The 20,123-nt window shown below is 30.4% G+C and overlaps 1 protein-coding gene across 10 annotated transcripts in view; it reads right to left on the reverse strand.

Annotated features, from left to right (window-relative positions):
- Positions 1 to 20,123, reverse strand: part of LOC129916434 (dystrophin, isoforms A/C/F/G/H) — a 105,651-nt gene that overhangs the window by 18,481 nt on the left and 67,047 nt on the right. For all 10 annotated transcript variants that reach the window (XM_055996394.1, XM_055996393.1, XM_055996401.1 and 7 more), the window contains 4 exons: positions 11,740 to 11,912; positions 11,513 to 11,663; positions 11,325 to 11,448; positions 8,857 to 9,011 (listed from right to left, as the gene is read on the reverse strand). In XM_055996394.1, the coding sequence (XP_055852369.1) occupies positions 8,857 to 9,011; positions 11,325 to 11,448; positions 11,513 to 11,663; positions 11,740 to 11,912 (603 nt within the window). The remainder of the gene's footprint in view (positions 1 to 8,856; positions 9,012 to 11,324; positions 11,449 to 11,512; positions 11,664 to 11,739; positions 11,913 to 20,123) is intronic.

The raw sequence follows: 20,123 nt of genomic DNA on the forward strand, positions 1-20,123 counted from the left end.
ATTTTGCACCAAAAACCAAAATATACTTTTCTATGGGTTTAAGAGATGATGAACTGGAATCCGAAATTAAAAATATTCTACTAGCCTCCGTTTTTGAAATATTATCGTTATAAAAAAAACATTGTTTCACCAAAAATATAATCCATTGATTGCCTTTGTTAAAGCAGACTTTTCGGAAAATTTCATATGCATTGCTTAAGATGAGGTTCAAAGCTTTCACTGGGTGCAACCTTAAGGTTTTCTGTTTAAAAAGAGCTCTGAGAAATAAGGTAATGCGAAGGAAGGCTTCAATGCAGCAGAATTCGTCGATGCTGCTAAAAATTCCGTTATAGCGGATTTCCATTGTAAAGTGATGAAATTTTTGCATGAAACGTCCACAAGTCTCAGTTTAACAAATATAGTTACTATAAATTAGATACATATATGTTGTGTAACGTAAACGACATTAAATCAACCAAGTTTAAGCATTGATTTTCACTTAAAACTTGATGAAAAGTTTGGATGGGTAAATATCAATTTGGGAGTTAATTTCGCAATCACTTGTTAATTCTTGACTGAGTTATCTGCCTCTAAAGAAGTTTTTCATTGCAATAAATCTATCTTACTCTTACTCTTTTTCATAATTATAAAAAACTACCATTTTTCATGAAATGCCCCTAAAAAGTTCTCAACATTTTTCTAAACGAAATTGAAATAATATATATAGGTAATTTAGGTTAGTAAGAACTTAAGACAGAACTTAAGCTGTTTCAAACTCTGCAAAATCACTTTCCAAAAACTGTTACCAACTTTATTTAATTTAATTGATAAATATTTTTTTAATGTTTACTTTTTTAAATATAAAGAGAGTACACCCGATGGACTGATTCTTATTTGTGTATTATTTTAAATAAACATTTGCAAGAAACTCTGTAGTTATTGGCTGGATTTTTTTCCGAATGTAACGTGAGTTACTATGGAATTACCCTTAAGTAATTTGATTTCATTTAAAAAGATTGTTATAAAAAAAAATTTCAACATCATTCGAGCAGTGTTTTTAAAATTTTTGTGTATGTATTAAATAAAACCAAATAGATAGATAGAACGATGGGACTTTAATTCTTCACATTCTTTGTTATTTAAATTTTATGTTTGTTTTTACAAATTCTGATTATTTACTTATGTATATTATCATTGTACCTATATGTATATCGCACGTAAAAAAAAACAGTTAATTTAAGTAATTTCAACAACATTTACCCAAAAACTGCAATGCAATCAAATCACAAACAAAATGTTTTTTTTTTTAATTTAAGGATTTGAGTTTTTACGTTATTGTTAGTAAGGAATAATAATTTTACTCTGTAAATTTTGAACGTTTTGACGAAATTGTGCAATATAAAATAATTTATATTGAAATTTGCATTTAAATATGGAATAGTGTTTTAAAAGCATTCATTAAATCTGGCTTCAAAAATCATTTCCCTTAATTGAGTATTCATACAAAAAAAAAGATCCAACGCAAACAAAAAAAAATAAAAAAACAAAAATTCGTCTTAAACTGTGATGTCATGGACATAAAAAGCAAACTTTGTCTTTGATGTCTGCTGTCTACATCCATTAATTCAAGTGAAGTTGAAGGGTTGCGTTGGCCCATTTTTGAACACAAAATTATAAAGATAAAGCACACACAAATGCTTCTTCGCTCGAAGAATCAGCCGCCATAAAAATGAATAATTTTTACCAATTTTTTTTTTGGTTTTGTTGGAACAATCTCATATTTTTAAGGCGCCATGCATATTGCACAAAAAAATCAATTATTGCGAAAATTTAAGGAATTAAAATTTCCTATTAAAAAAAAAATGTTTACATTCCTTAAAAATCAAACAAGCTATTTAGTGGGAAGTAATTAAAAACCATGAACCGGTACCACCGTTTACAAAGTAGTTTTATAGTTCTCAGGTTAAAAATTTGAATGAAAATACCTATCATCCATATTTGCATGTCCTTAAAATTTTCTATTTAAATAACTTTAAATTACAAATACACAAGAAAACTGTGTGCTATTCACATCTTGTTAAAACGATGAACTCCATAATATGTATATTTTGCACATCATGCACTGTCACTATGCAAATATGATTATTTTTTTCTTTCTTTTGTTTTTTAGCACCAGAACAGTTCTGCGGATAGTTCTTCAAGAAACAAAGATAAATAAAGAAAAACAAAACATCATTTCATGAGCCACAAGAAAACCGCGCCTTTGCGTTTAAAAAAAATTATAAAAAAAATATCTAACAGAACAGACCGAAAACACGATTTAAACTGAAACTAAAACTGAACTGAATTTGAAATGCACTCAAAAAATCTGAGTTTCACATAAACAAAAGGGAGACTCAGAGTCAGCGTTTGGCATTCTAAAAATATCTCATGGAAAGTTAAAAAAAAAAAAAAAAAAAAATAAAAAAACAAAAACAACAACAACAACAGACACTGTCGTCGTCGTCGTTGAATGAATTGCGACGACAAAAAAAAAAAATTAGTTTTTTTTTTATTTATCGAGAGTGTTATCTTCATTTTTTTTTTGTGTATTGAATGTACAAACGTAAGGTGTCGGATAAAAGATATTTTGATTTTTGCGCCTTGCAAAAGCAAAAAAGTATCTAAAAAGAATAAAAATGTAAAACAACACCGGACTACCAAACGGATTGCTATAATGCTGCTCCCCTTTAATGTGGGATTTTGCGTATGCGATCCGCACAGCCACAGAGATTCAATCACTACGAATACCCAACTGGTCAAATCTGAACAACCGAACCGACTATTATGTCAACAGAAGCAACTCCGAAGTAAAGCGACTTTATAGTTGGGAACTTGGATTGGAGTTGGTGTACAGTGGTCGTATCGGTGCTTGGTCGTTTGGGTAGGTAAAGTATCTCTATTTTTTTTTTTTTTTTTTGTGTATGAGAGTATGAATATGAATATAAAGTAATGAATTACGCAACGGGATAAGTGATCCAAGTTGTATTCATATTCGTCCAAACTGGGTATTGGGTTGATGTGGAGTAATTGAATATGGGATAAGTGAATCGTTGCAACCAACGTGTATGATTGTACTGTGCGATAAGGTGACCAGACCAGCCAGTTTTCTATCATACAAAAATGTTTGCGTTTGTCCAGTCATCTCGTCGGAAAAAACGACTTAGAAATGCAAATGTAACGTAGTTTAACTTGAAGATTTCGACCAAGATTTCTTATGAGCTATTTCTGCCATTTTGAAAAAAGAATAAAATTGTTTTTTTTTTTTTTGACAATAACTATCCCACAATATACGAAAATTTTAATTACACTTAAAAAAAATTGGTTATAAAAATTGACCCGACAACCAAATGTTGTCAAATTACAAACCAAATGTTGTCAATTCGATCACCAAATTTTACAATTTTGCGATCAAATTCACAACCATGTAGTAATTTTAACGATTTGGTGATCAAATTGACAACATTTGGTTGTCAAATTGACAATATTTGTTTGTCGGGTCAATTTCTACAACCGATTTTTTTTTTGGGTGTGACTCCTTTTGTAGCATTTTTCATGTTTTACAATTTGTGCATTTAAGTACATTTTTTCGAAAATTTAGGACATACAATTATTCTTTTGCTAGGTATTATCTTTTTTCTGCTAGTGCCTAAATTTGCTTGAAATTTGGTACAGATAATTTTTTTTTTAAATTTCCAAAGTTGTTTTTTTTTTTTATATTTTTAATATCCTGTCAATTATTATAAGTTATTGGAATTTTCTCGAAAACGGCTCCAACGATTTCGATTAAATTTGGTATTGGTATTTGGAGTTCTAACAAATCTGCGTTTTTACTTTTTCTCAAAAAAAAAAAAAATCGGATAGTGTCAAAAAAAAACTTTCATTTTCGTTATTTGCGGTAGGTATATCTTCTTAACCTTAAAGGTTAGACCGATTGTATTCAAAATTGAATCATTTATTTTCAAAACATGATAAATCCATGATTTTAAATTTTGCAGGAGAAGAAAAAAACGTTCTATTTTCTTTTGATGTGTGTAGCAAAATTTATAAAAAATATATTTTGTAGAACTTCTGCCTAGGTACAAAATACCGTTTCGTTTTTAATTTTTGGAGCGATAGTTCAAAAGATAAACAATAAAAACGCTTTTGGACTTATCATACTTTGAAAATAAACGGATGTGAAATTAGTTTTAAAATGGGTACCCAATTTTGTTTTCATCCCCAGTCTATCAAAAAAATTGTATTTGAGATTAAAATATAATGTCCAGAGTGCTTCTTTAACTTTAAAGACACTTTAAACTTAAGATTTTCAGCCAGTAGCTTAATATAGCATTTACACATAAAAAAGCTGTTGTTTATTTTCAAAAGATGATAAGTCCGGGACTTATCCTGTTTTTGATACTAAAAAAATATTTCGCTTAGCTGTAAAATCGGATATAGATGGAGTAGATACGGTGCAGGGAAATAATTCCACGGGAATCTGCTCCACATGGGAATTTATTCCACCTCATGTGGGAATTTGTTCCACTTTTTGAAGTGGAATAAATTCCCGCCTCGAGTGAGAATTTATTACACTTTTTATTGGGAAATAAATTCACCTTCAAATTTGATGATTTATTCCTTGTCACTTTGGAGAATGATTCTACTTTATGTTTGTATTGTATGTGCAATCTGGAGAAAAGCTGGATTTTGCGGAAAAAGATAGTATCTTAAGGTACAAATATCGTATGTAATTTTGAATGAAAATTATAAGCTTAGTTGATTTTTCACCTTAGAAAATTGTTTCAAATAGTCAGAAATTTATAAACCATTTTCATGCCTAGAAAAGTAGAGCTCTTTCCAATTCGATCTGGGAAAATAATATATATTTCATAGCAAAACAATAGTTTACTGAAAAGAGGAAGAAGATTTCTTTCAAGTCTCATAGATTTCAGTTCGCGTGATTTGAATAAATATCTTACAAACAAAGCGGACAAATAATGAGAACTTAATGATCAAAAACATATCAATCCTTCTTGTAATAATTGGTTGAAAGCGAAGCGTAAAAAAATTTGCTCACATGAGAATCTACTCAAATTTCACAACCGAAACGCGAAGCGGAAAAAATTTTGACCACGGGAGAATCAATTTTGAGGTGTGAAAATAAAAATTCGCGCGAATTTTTATTTTCACACCTCAAAATTGATTCTCCCGTGGTCAAAATTTTTTCCGCTTCGCGTTTCGGTTGTGAAATTTGAGTAGATTCTCATGTGAGCAAATTTTTTTCCGATTCGCGTTTGCCGGATTATATGACATATACAATATACATAAATGTACATTTGTGTTTCTATTAAATATCAGTAGGTATGTTATTAAACACATACAAACTCAAATGTCCCGGCAAATTTATGTCCAAATGTCAAACTTTAATAAGACCAACTTGAGAGAAAACGTATTTTTTGAAGAATTGGAATTATATAAACATTTGTGAATATTTCAGTTGAAGGAAAAACTATTTAATCGTTTGTTTTGAAAAAGAATACAACGTCGTTTTTTTAAAATAAAATATTTTGGTAAAACTAAACCTTCTATTTCCGTATACATAAAGTATTGATTAACATGATTCAAATATGGCTCTCAAAATATTCAGAAATTTATCTATTTTTCAGATTTTTGGTGGGTAATAATTCCACAAAAAAATAGGTGTAATAAATTCCCTTATACGGTGAGAATTTATTCCACTTCAAAAAGTGTATTAGATTCCCACTTGAAGTGGAATAAATTCCCATGTGGAGCAGATTCCCGTGGAATTATTTCCCTGCACAGTAGATACTTCATTATTTTGAAGATAAACGTGGTTATCCCTAGAGTAACAATTTAGTCAAAAAAACGAATTTTGAAAAAAAGTGGACTTATCATGTTTTGAAAATAAATGATTCAATTATCATACAGATATCTCTTACCATTTTAACGGATTATTAGATATCTAATATTTAAAATTTAAAAAAATAAAATTGAAAAAAAAAAAAAAATAAAAACAATTCTTTTGTTTTCGCTAAAACGACATACTTCTCTTGGGATCTAAGGTTCGTCGGGAGTATGTGGGAAGACCAAAAAATGCATCAAACGATCCACAATACACCGTGAAAACGGTGAAGCATGGCGGTGCGAAACTGATGCTTTTCATACAACGGGGTTGGGCCTATTTATCCCATCAAGGCCCATCAGGGGTATAATGGAGTACGTAAAAATTCTCGAGGAGGTTATGTTACCCTATACTAAAGAGGAAATGTCTTTGGTTTGGGTATACCGACAAGATTATGGCCCAAAGAATACTTCGAAAGGGGCAATGTTGCCTGCACAGCCCCCCGACCCTAACCCCTTTGAAAACTTGTGGAGGAATGTAAAAAATGAGGTCCATGAGGTGAAACCGAAGAATTCGAAAGAATTGTGTGAGATAGTGCTTGATTCGTGGATTTCAATACCAGTCGAGAGGTGTCAAAATTAAAAGAACTCTATGCCTCGAAAATGCATTCCAGTCATTCAAATAACGATTATTCCACAAAGTATTAATGTTAATCTTAAATAATTAATACACTTTAATACAACTTTCAATAGTTTTTCTTACTTTTTGCCTTATAGATGCAGTACAATGCTATGCACTGCTATTTTTGTGAACAACCACAAATTTTTAAAATTGATGTATCTGTGACAAAAGCAACGGTAAAAAATCAATCTTAATTTTTTCTGGTAAAATTAATCAAATACTTTAATTTGTTATTTGAAGTTTTGATAAAATAAGCCTTTTTGTTTTATTTGGGGAGCACTGCTATTTTTATGAACACAACTGTATGTGTTCATTGTTAAAATTATTATAATTAGTTAGAGCTAAGCTCGATGAGCAAAAAAAATCGTGATTCTTAAAGTGATTTTGGATAGGATGGATCCCAGTGAAAAATGATCCTATTTTTGAAATAAGTTACAATAAATATTTTTTCCCCCGAATCTGCAAAAAAAAAACCAAATATGCCATTTTACTTTCTGCAACAAGACCTACAAAACGTACTAGGTCCCAAGAATTTTTTTTAAATTGGTTTTTGTCGCAAAGTGCTAAAACCGTTTTCTGCTCCCTCTTTCCCAGGAATAATATTTAAGTCATTTGCACTTTAATTTCTATATGGAAGCGTAGCCGTAATATTAAGTTTTTAATTAAAAAAAAAAGCAATTTGAATTAAAAAAATATTTTTTTTAAAAATTGGTCCATGTTTTTTTTTTTTTTTTTAATTTTGTGTTTATTTATGTATCGAATAAAATTTTGTTTTGAAAAATGTGGAACATTTTGGAAATGGGAGAACTTCGAACCAAAACAAATTACTTAACTATCTTAATGAAAATGTTTTCTTTTAAGAAGAATGAAATGCACAATAAGCGGTGCATTTTTTTCTTTAGTCGTTTTCGAATTACACGTTACAGAAAAATGACATAAGTATTGATTTGTAACGGCGAGGCAAACATTAAAATCTCTCTCCTGAGAAGTTGCAAAAACTGACTTATGTCGTTTTTCCTTGTTGCCACAGGAGAAATAACAAAAATTCAAAATAAAAAGTTTAAAAATTGCTTTTTTTTGCACCACCCTAAGAACTTCTTTGACTTTTGTCCAACTGCAACTGAAGGAGATGGACTGATAGCTATGGAAAAGACGAACATTTGTCTCTTTTACGCAGTTCTTAATTTTAAGAGCAAAACTGTTTTCTTTTAACTGTAACATTTTACGCCTGTTCCTTCTCCTTAGACTCACACATACTCAAAAAAAAAATTAGAAAATATTATAAAAAGGATTATAAATTTTTTAGTGATATTTCGGTCGATCAGCCGTCTTCTCCTCCCCTACCTTGGCATATGTGGTTAAAAAAAGAGCTAATAAAAATTTAAAAAAAAAAAATATATATATATATCACGTATACGCCATAGTACACTTGAAAAATGTGTGAATTACAGCTTTGGTCTAGGTGCAAACACGCTTAAATCGCAATTAAATGACACTTACACTCAATAATTGAAAAAAAAATCATCTTCTTTTTTCTTACACAAGAAGTTAATAGAACACAGAAAGACAAAGCAGAGGAATAACAAACAAAAGAAATAACACATGACAACAAGTCAACCAGCAGCGGCAAATGATGGTTGATTTTGTTGATCTATCAGGAACCTATACTTTATCAGAGACAAGGCCGTTGTCAAAGCCATTTATACATATGTATACAGCCTTGGCCAAAAGTATTAGGCACCCCAAAAAAATTATATTTTGAATACTGGAAGTAACTGAAGCAAATTGTACAAAACTTTAAGTATTCGCAGTAAGAAGGCATTCAGTATAATGCAAGCGTCATGGTCTCATTCACATGAAAACAAGAACTTGCAGTAATTTCCTTCTATTATAGTGAGAGTGCGTTGAGAAAAAACTACTTGTGTTAAAATCCTTCTACCTGTTTTTTCCAACAATAAATTCCAAAGAAATTTGGTGCTGAAGAAGAAGCATGATTGATTTCCTTAATATAGGGAGGAAAAATTAAGACTTGGAGTTTCATTCTTCCCGACTTATTTAAAAAATTAGTGATAAAAAATAGTGAAATCGGCCCAAAGCCATTCATTCAATATGAGAACCAATGGATAAATTGTTTAAGTTGTATATATTTAAGAAACCCACGTGCATTACGACTAATTTCAGCCAAAGAGAATGGAAGATGAAACAAATCCGCGCTTCCAGTATTCAAATAAGCATTTTTTTTGGGGTGCCTAATACTTTTGGTCATGGCTGTATTTAATAAATAGGATTTTCTTTGTTAACTTAAAACTTACCGTCATATATTCATCTAGGCGATGCTTCCAGTTATCTGATCTATCAATTAGATTATTCCATTGTTCTGATAGTTTGCCCACTTCCCGTCGAATGCTTCGTGTCAGTTCACGGTTCTGCTCGTCGGCAGACATATAGCGGGAATCTGAATCGTGAGCTGAAATAAATATTTTGAAGAAAAAAAAAATTAATTCATTTTGAAATAGAAGTTACAAAAAATAATTTTTTTTTATTTTTTATTTTTGAAGCATTGTTCGTAAAACGCTATTTCTTAAAAAGTATACCTTATTCAAACCTTAAGGATATCCTACTGATAGCCAGGATGGAGAAAAAAAGACATTTTTGAAGGTTTAAGGTACACTGATTTTTAATCTAGCATTCAATTTCCTTAATATTTTAAAAACGCTGTGGTGTATTTTATTTTCAAGACTGGAGAAAACCCAGTATCTATTAAAATGAGACCTTATATAGCCCGGATCTTGCTATGACGATTCTTCTAAAACATAAACATTGACTTGAAATTGCTTTTATGTTCCTAATTTCAACACCAAACCACACAAGACAATAAGAAAGCAAGCAGATATGACGTTTTATTTAAGAGATTTAATTCGCGTGAATTATTTGTTTTTAGCTTTAAGAAATGCATGTCGCAGTTGTTGGTCGCATTGAAAATATTAAAATGTATTTTTGTTAGTTTTTACTAGTTTTATGGAATATTATATATTAAAATATAATCACTTAACTTATTCACTTTAACGAACAATACAAAAAATTCCAAACAATGAAACAATTCACAATATTTCGATTCTCGTTGCGTGAAATTTCAAAAAAAAAAAAAATTAAAAAAAAAAGACACACGAGACGACGATTTTTTGAAAAAATTAAATATTTATTCAAATGGGAATAATTTTTAAATATTTATTATTATGTATTTAAACCAGCTTATATGGATATGAGTTTTCCTAATTTAAAAAGTCGATATAGCCTAGGAGATATGGTGATTGCCTTTTAATTTTAGCTGCCCAGGTTCGTACATACATATGTATATGAAAGGAAATTGTTTCATTGTTAACAGAGTTTGCACCTCAGCTCTTTTTTGAGGTCAGTACTGAAAATTTAAATTGAACACAATATAGTTTTTTTTAAGTAAAAAGACTTTCCAATCGAGCTGAAATTTAGGCTATCTAAAAATCTGCAAAGACTGAACATTTTATGGGGTTCTCCCGACCAAATTTCGAAAATCGATTTCTTGCGGTCACTCTAATATACACATAAATTATAACATTTTTTGGGAATTAACACATCTCTTGTTATTATACCTTTTGACACTGAATTTAAAGTTCTCAGCAATTTATCGCATGAAACCAAACCATTGCTTATAGCCCAGTAAATTAAATCGCAATTTCGCGGGTCAAATTTTGTTTTCATGGAATGTGTTCGGGTGTATCGGGAGCAGCCGCCATCTTTGAAAAGAGGTTGGTATCGTTTTTATTTAACAGCTCTATTTATTTTTATTTAATAGCTAATTTTCACCAAAAATTTCCAAGGACTTGCTTATTTGTACATTTGTACATATCGCTCATTTACTTGAACACTGTCATAACTAAAAAAACAGTTTTTTTTTTTCAAGAAACGAGTTTTAAATTTAACATCGACCGATTTTTGTATATAATAAGTTAGTTTCCTACAACTCGACACCCGGGTCTCATCACCCCGAGGATAACCTGTTAAATTAAGATTATTCATGTAGTATATTTATTTATATTTTATTGTTAAATGTTATTTCATTGTTAAATGTTAGGCCTTTTTGTGCCAACAAAATTTTGTATCTATCAATGTATTTTAAAAGTTAATAAATTATTTTAAGTCAATTGCAAATAGCAAGTTCAATAAACCAAAATTGAAATTGTAAAAAGTAAGTTTCTAAAACAAAAATTGTCTCCGTCAGTTTTTAAAGCTAAGAAATGACTTTTTAGAGGATGAAAGATTACTTTATTCCAATAAAGTCTGCAGTGTACTAGTCAAAAGTAAGAAAAAAGGAAATTCTTTTCGATAGCCCTTAGTAAATTTTTGAATGGATTGTATCACGCCCTTATACTGAAATAAAAAGTATTACTTTCCATGGTTTTCGGAGGATTAAATAACGTGAGTTTTCTAATTACTGTGAAAAGCTAAATTGACACTTTTTCATAATAAGAACTTATGCTCTGTCATTTTTTTCAATCGAACACCTCAATCTCGGCCATGCAATTAGTAGAACTCTATATCAGGGATTTCAATTCAAATAAACGAACGAAAAATTAAACACAAAAGTATTTAAAGCATAATTTTTGTGATGTTAAAACCTAATTTGGCTGTACTAAAGACTATCCTAAAACAACTACTACATTATGTACAAAAAATGTATATTTAAATGTTTCGACAATAGGAATAGTACTTAATAAATAATAAATGAACAAACAAAAATCACCTTCATTATCACTATTATCAGAAACGGGGGTTTCACTTGAAATGTACTGACGACCACTTAGTAGATTACTTTCAACTATTGGCCTTTTATCTTCTAACTGACGACGAAAAGCTTTATGATCATCCTGAATAAAAAAGAAAGCAAACAATCAATCCAATTTCAAATATATTAAAATTATTTTAAGTTACCAATTGTTTTTGCAAACTTGCAGCATCGCCACGTACGGGACTTATTCCAAGAGTAGACAATTCGGTGTCCTTTCTGATCACCCATTCGGTCAATTCACGCAGAGATAAAAGAAGAGCATTCCAATGTTCCGAATTCGATTCAAGACGATTTCTAAAGTCAAAGAATATTAAGAATTTTAAATATTTAGAAGAGAAAAAAAAAAAAAAAAAAGATTAAAAAAGCTTACCTGATTGCTACACTTTTCGATTTTAAATTGTTCCAACGTTGATTCATTTCATCCAAGCGACGTTGCAACATGACAGCATCTTCTTGTGATGTTAGAGAACCAAGAAGTTTTCTACCAGTAACATCCAGACTATCATAAACTCCTCGATGTGTTTCAATTTCCGATTGCAAATCCTGTTGATTAAAGAAAACAAAAAACAAATTTTGAGAAAAAAAATCGAATTACTTTTGAAAGGTGTTAACTTTTAAATACATACACTTCGCGTCACTTGAATAGAAACAACATTTTTTCTTAAGAAAATAGCGATTGGCGCTTTGGTGAGGTAACTTAGTAGATTTTTGGTTTTGCATTTTCAAAGAGGAACTTTTAACAAACAATGTTGTAAAAACAAAAAACCCAAAACAGAAACCGTATGGCTTCTAGTTGCGTTTTTTCGCATTACCTCACAAAAAACAGTGTTTTTTTTGCGTCACTTGAATAGAAACAAGCTCTTAAATTAGATAAAAATGATGAAAAATCATGGAAAACACTAATTATAGTAAGGCAATATTAAGCTTTGACATTATTTGCACATTATAACCAATTATGAGCTACGAGCTACCAATAGGCACCACAGAAAATGCATAAATAGAACTTAACATTGAAAATGCACTTCTACTGTACACAATCGTGAACCTAATTGGAGAAAGTGATAAAAGTGTTTGGTAACTTCTTACAAATTAAGAAAATGACATTTTCTACAATTTAAGGATTGAATAAGTGAAATAAACTTTCGTTTTTATCCGGAATGCATCTGTTTTGTTTTTATTGCGTTGTTTTTTCTTGAACTATCCTTGTGCAATCTCTAAGACGGTTGTTCTTCCACGTTCCTAAACCTGCCAAGAGCTTCTACCATTATTTCTTTGTAAAAGTTAGCATCTGTTTTTGAAGCGTGAAGCTTCAATTTTGCTATTGCACATCATAAAAACAAAGCGTATTACTATAACACATTTTAGTGCCCTTTATTGGCGATGCGATAAAGGTTATTCTTTTATAAACCAATGAAATAGGGCTAATATTAACGTGGTCCATCTGAGTTGGTATGTTTTCCTTTAAAAAACCACTCTTTACCTCACTACTTTTCAGTTCGAATGCGACTATAAAATAGTTAACTTTTTTGTAATCTTAGTAGAACTTAAAATGTTGTTATTTTGCATTTTGAGGCTTTTTAAATGCTGTGCACCTTTTATAACTTCCATGATGGAACAAACCAACACATTACCATCGCACTAACACCACGTTTTTGACCGATTTTAGCGGCAAAGTGAAGGAAATTGCTGCTAGTTTTTAAATTATTTTTTTCTCTGCTCTTGATTTGGGTCTCACCTGTCTTATTTTTTTATTCAATCACTAGTTTACGATATTTCAAAAATATTCTATACAAATTTGGTAAATTTTCCAATATCTTTCGCGATTTTTCATAGTGCAAGTGCATTTCCAATGTTAGCTGCTATTTATGCATTTTCTGTGATGCCTAATGGTAGCTCGTAGCCCATAATTGGTTATAATGTGCAAATAATGTCAAAGTTTAAGACTGCTTTACTTAAATTAGTGTTGTCCATGATTTTTCATCATTTTTATCTAATTTAAGAGCTTGTTTCTATTCAAGTGACGCAAAAAAAACACTGTTTTTTGTGAGGTAATGCGAAAAAACGCAACTAGAAGCCATACGGTTTCTGTTTTGGGTTTTTTGTTTTTACAACATTGTTTGTTAAAAGTTTCTCTTTGAAAATGCAAAACCAAAAATCTACTAAGTTACCTCACCAAAGCGCCAATCGCTTTTTTCTAAAGAAAAAATGTTGTTTCTATTCAAGTGACGCGAAGTGTATAAGACTTTTGTTGCCATATAATTACACTGTTCAACAATTGAACATTTTTTTGAAACAAGAACCAAGATATACTTTTCTTGAATTTTTTGATGTGCTAAACTAGAATCCCGATATGTCTTTTCTTGTTCGAGATATCTTAAGTTTCAGTTAATAAGCCAAAGTGAAACTAAACTTACGGTGTTTTCATTTTTTTGTTGCCACAAGAACCAAAATATACTTTTCTTAAAGGTTTTTGGGTTGCTGAACTCATTTCCGCAATCAGAAAAAATTCTATTAGCCTCCTCTCTTGAAATATAACCGTTATAAAAAAATATGCATTTATAACGGTAATAGGTATTTCAAAAACGAAGGCTTAAGAATTTTTCTGATTGCTGATAATTTGGTTGGCCAGTGCTGCTTCTGAGTCAAAGACCGCTACTTAAATTTTAAATATCTCGGGCAGTAAAAGAGATGTCGAAAAGATTTAAACAATTTTTGGAGAATACCCCACATAATAACATAACCTTGAAACAATGTATTATTTCAAAAACGGGGGCCAATAAATATTTTCTGACTTTAGATTCGAGTTCAGCACAGCAAAAACCTATATATTTCATATTTATATTTTGGTTCTTGTGGCAAAAACTTTGTTGACCTGTGTTATAGGAGATGATCCGATTTAAAAATTTCTTAGGACGGAATTCATAGTCGTCACTCAAGTTGAGAAATATCTTAAGCATTCGCTCAAGCGAATCCTTATTCATAGTCATCACTGGAGCGAAATTGTTCTCAAGTGAAGGTCTGAGGAGGCTTTTTTACCAGAGGAAGCGCTTAAGATTTTTTTTTTCCAGTCATTGACATTAAAACGCAAGTGTTGCGAGCGTTTGTTTTTTGTATTTAACAATTAAAATTTGTACTAATTTTAAAATAAAATAAATGAATCTCGAATATTTGTTTGAGTTGTACGAGGAGTGGGACGACGAATTCAACGAGAATATTGGCGAGTTATTAAAAAAATGTTTTTTTTTTTTAAGACAGTTAATTCAAATCAGTAAATTTTTTCGAGTTTCAGAACAAATTTTCCTCAAGACAAGATTTTTCTTTACTCAAGTGACAACCCTATTTTCAATTCCCTTGAGCGATTGCTTGAAATATTTCTCAACTTACTGGAGTTGAGAATAATCTTAACTCGAGTAGCGACTATAAAACAATTGAAATTATTTTGGGGAAACAAATATGGAATAAAAATCGTGAAAGAAATTCACATTTCTGTACGAGGAAATGGAAATTTTCGAAAAATTACGAAGAGATTTGGAAAAGTAGCAAGAAGTTTGGTTTACTTGAATAAAACCAATTGTAAAATTAGTGAGAATTCATGTTATGGGAACAAAAAAAAAAAAACTTTTAAGAGTCGAGAAAGAAAATATTTATGTAATGCCCGTCGTACACCTAGCGCTCAACGCATTCAGCGCAAATTTAAAACCTTAAATTCTAATTGATGGTGCTTTCAATTATATTCAAACAAAGAGTTTTAGACAGTTGGAGATCGCTACTAAACGAATTAATTAAAAAGTACGTATAGTGGCGTCGTTTTTTTATAATTAATGCTAGGTGTACGACGGGCATAAGAGACCCTGGTTCGTATGGAAGACAATAAACATCTGTGTATTTCTTGAGGTGAAAGGGGAAAAATCATTGAATTAGGATTAAAGGCCAGCCAGTTCGACGTATTGTTCTTTTTAATAAGAGTCTGCATTGGTTAAAGCTAACAAAGCACACATGTAATTTTTGGATTAAAGGTACAAACAAAATGTGAAAATGCAGTTTTCTAATTAACCCTCTGTCGGCACACGGGTGCGAATTTGGCAGGACAAAAATAAAAAAAAAAAAACGATTTTTCAAAAAAGTGGTCACAAAAAAGTCTCTTTATAAGGGTGAAAATATTTTTTTTTCGGAGTTGTGAATACAATATTCGAATTCCTCGGAATATTCTACATCAATTTCATACTTGATTCTCTATAAAATATTGTGACCGAAAAAGCATAGAAGCTAGCGACTTGTAAAAGCATAAACCAAATTCACGTCACAAAAAAGAGGTGTTTCTACGAAGGGTCCTAAGAATACATGTACATGCGTTCTGATATCGAATTCAAAAATTCACAGGTTTATAATATTATTATCATTTATTATAACTTTTCAATAAATGTAGGTACAGAATAATAAATTTTACATTGCCTTTAGCTGCCGAGGCTTGTGGTTGCGTAAATAATATTAGGAGTCATATGTACTACGTCATACGTATGTATGGGATCTGAAAAAAATTTTAACGTCAGCAAAGCTTGAATGCAGTGTTGAAGAGCGGTTTAACTAGATCTTTTTTTTTTTATATAGAGTTTTTTTTTAAGGAAGAATTATACAGGGGAAGCTAATTTTCCAAAACTTAAAATAATAAAATCATATTTACGCTCAACTATGACTGAAGAACAGCCTTGGCAACAATTTCCATTGAAAAATACATGCTGAATTGTATTGAAGAAGAAGATATTAAAATTAATTTGTACGATTTTCTTCTTTTTTTTTAAGTTTGGGGCGCCAAAATTGAATTTGCCTGGGGCGGCAAAAGTCCCAGGTTCAGAACCGGACACCAGCATTTAGAAGAATATAAATTGGGGTACCCTGGGCAACTATTTCTGAAATCTACCCCGCGAATCCCACAGATCCCTAGTGCGAAGCTGGTACGTAGAAAAGTCATGATTCTCTCGAAATTGAGAACATAAAAGTGCGGAACAATGGTATTAAAGGTAACACTATTCTAATGAAAATAAACTTTAATTATTTTTTTTTTGTTAACAAAACAAAATGTGATTTTATTTGAATAGAAATAAAGGTTTAAAATGTAGATACCTTTTAGATCAGACTGTCTTCAGCCTAACATTAATCATTTTTATCAAAAAAACAAAACCGACTTCGATGGATCAAAACTGGGTTTTATAGTTTTTCTAATAGTTGCTATGGCCAGAACTGAACGAAATTAAAATGGGACCACACTGCATCAGCTTTCCAATACAAAAAGACTGATCAAAATTGGAAGTCGGTAAAAAATGTCAGATGCAAATCCTTAAAAAGAATCAATTTCTCGACAATACTAAGATTGAAACATAAATTCAATTGAATTCAAACCTCTTCTTCTTATTTCGAGATATCTATCGAGTTTCTTTGGGTGTGGTTTCCTTGTGATGATACATTTTTGTATCATTTTATATTTATGATTAAATTAATTAAATTTTGATGAGAGCATATAGAAATAGAAAGCAATTGCAATTAGGTCAATTATTTGCTAAGAAATGTTTCTTCATTTTATTTAATTAAACAAAAACAAATCTTATAAATCACTAGAAGAAGCATAAGTAGCCGATATATCCTTAATAATGATTTTCAAAAGCAATGCCATCCATCTACCTAATATCAAAACAAAACAACTGCATAGGTATCCATAATATTCAAAGTACCAACTTGTATACTCGAAAATACCGTTTGGTTGTTGCACCCTGCGTTCTAAATAAAAACCAATGCAAGTAGATTTCTCAATGAGTGAGTGAACTCAAGCAAATGCAACTTTAACAACACTGAAAGGACTTCAAAGTTGGAGCATATTTACGGCATGAATTTTTCTCCTAGGTTTTACTTAATTAGAAGCATACATATGTAAGTGCGAGTGAGCTATGCCAAAGTGCCACCCATTCTCGTTAGGTATATCTTCCGTCGTTGTACTATAGTAGAATGTTTCACCTGGATTCTTTTTTACCTAATCTGGAACTTGGTTAAGTGGCTTTTTCAACTGTGTGTCGACACATAAGAGAAGAAGATACGTAAGGTACAATCAAAACACACACAAACAGTGGATTTTTGTTTTGCATTTCGTTCATCTTCATAAGTGTTTGATCACACCGATGTGTGATGTGTGGTGGGAAGATGTGCGAGGATATATTTTTTGAAAAAACTGTCTTCTCTTATGTGTATAAATATTATAAGTGTTAATACAAATGAAAGGTTCATCCATTGGAAAATATGTAACTTCAATCATTAAATTTGCCGAAATATGGTTGTATAGTAGGGTACTGAGAGTAGGAGAAGTCAACAAATTGGATGTCTAAATAAAATTATGAACTAATAAGGCTTGCTCTGGAATTTTTAAGCTCTTAAGCTCTTTAGCAAAGATATAAAACAGTAAAAAATAAAATCCGAGACTGGGTCGCACAAACTTGCTCTAAGAGTTCAAGTTGCTTAAGTTTTTAAGACTTTTTATATAGAAACTTGGGAAATGTAGGTATATAAAAAGAAAAAAAAAAAAAAACAAATAAAAAAAAATAAAATTTATTTTTCAAAAAAATAAAACAATATCTGAAATCAAATCGCACCACAAAACAAGTACGCAGTTTTATTTGATATATTAAGGTGCATTTTTAGAAAAAAAATTTCAAAATCGTTAGAGCCGTTTTTTAAAAAAACTAATTTTTTATAAATAATTTTTTGAAAAAAAAGTTTTAAAATAAAATTCGTATGCCATTTTGTAGAAATCACTAATCAACATCTAAAAACAAAATTTCAAAAAAGTTCAATGTCCTTTTTTCGAAAATTTGATTTTTTCAAAAAAAAAAAAATCAAAATTTTTTTAAAAATCCAAAAAATTATTTTTTTTTTATTATTTATTAGATATTTTGTCTACTGCATAACTTTTTTTTAATAGTTGGAAATATGCTCTATTTAATAAAAATAATAATCACATTATTCGAGGTTAAGACAATCTACTCTTGTGTATAAATTTGACAGCTTTAAGACAACAATAAACAAGGTTTTTGATCACATTTTCCAAATTAAAACAGTTGTATAAAGTTATACAACGTTTATAAATACGGGATAAAGTATATAAATGCTTTTGTATAAAAAATTTCGTTGAAATACAATAAACAATTTTGCAGAAAATCAGATTTGAAAAAAGCGGTCCTATGGCAGGTACCGTTAATAATGATTTTCAAAAAACAATGTTTTTCTTAAAAAGATAGACCTTGTTTAAAAACTAACATTTGAATTTTTTTTAACAAAATCGTTGGAGCCGTTTTCGTGAAATTGAACTTTTCCGAAATTTTTGTATGACAGGTACCGTTATTTTTGGTCCAAAAAAATTAATTCAAAAAACCCCTCTGGAGAGTCTCTAAAAACTGCTACATAGCAAGTTTGGAGTCAATCGGTAAATCCGTTTAGGAACAAGCTCTAATTGAGGTTTATCTGACTATTGAAAAATTGGGCCTTAGACTAGTTCTTTCCCTAAGGCCCAATTTATTCACTCTCCATTATTTTTAAAGGCTCCATTAAAAATTATAAAACTGTCAAATCGCACACAAATTTTAAAATTTCCCTTTTTTAATGGCGACTTTAAATTTAATGGAGTGTGAATAAATTGGACCTAAGTAGCTTTAATAAAAACAAATATTAAATTATTGGAACAAATAAAAAAACAAAGGTACATTATGTATGTACGTCAACAGAAACAATGTATAAAAATAATGAAATTATAATAAAAATAGTATGTAATACAAGAATCTACATGGAAACACATTCAGCCAGAAAATACAAAGCACTTATAATACGTCGGAAAACGGAGAATTGTTTTAGATATCTTCGCAGGAAAAGTTAATTGGTTTTTCTGGTCTATTTTTCTCCAATTAAAAGCCAAATTAATAATTCTATAGGTACCTTTTCAAAAAAAGAACCCAAAGGGAACAAGTGTATCTATCTATGCAGGGGAGAAGGGGCAGATTAGGACAGATGTAGTTTTGGAAAAAGTGAAAAAAGGGTAAAAAAAAAAAAAACACAATTTAACAGTTGCAACTCTTTTTTCAATACTTGTTTGATAAAACTTGGAACTATATCCACTTAAAAAAAAATTTAGAAAAAGTATTCCAAATTTCATTTTTTTTTTCGGTCTTACACGTAAGTATTAAAAAAAAGTTAGATTATCGCAAAAAAAATAAACCATAATTGAAATATAGCTCAGGGCAATTAGTCAAAATATGGGCATGAAATCGCATTTTTCGCGGGACAAAATTTTTTTCATGGAATGTGTTCGGGTGGTTGTCCTTATCATAAAAGTCAATTTGTTGGGAAAATTGGAGGTTGGGAACAGCCGCCATCTTGGAAAAGAGATTGGTAGCGTTTTTATTGAATAGCTCCATTGTTATTCATTTTAACAGAAAATGACAAAGGTAGGACTTATTAACAATAAAATTATCTAAACAATGATATACAAAACAATTCCGTGAGTTGATTAAATAAAATTTTATAGTTAGTCAAAGTGCGGGTTTGTATCGCAAGGTTGGGACAAAATGACATTTTTTCATATATCTGACGAACTTTTGATTTGTTTGGATAATTCTTCAAGAATGAATTATAGTACTTATAATTACCTATAAAATGAGCCCACAATCGTTATTGTAACCATCGTATTGTAGAAGTAATCTAACTCCGAAACTCTCCATG

This window comes from Episyrphus balteatus, chromosome 3 (genome assembly GCF_945859705.1).
Source record: "Episyrphus balteatus chromosome 3, idEpiBalt1.1, whole genome shotgun sequence".
Taxonomy (NCBI): Eukaryota; Metazoa; Arthropoda; class Insecta; order Diptera; family Syrphidae; genus Episyrphus; species Episyrphus balteatus.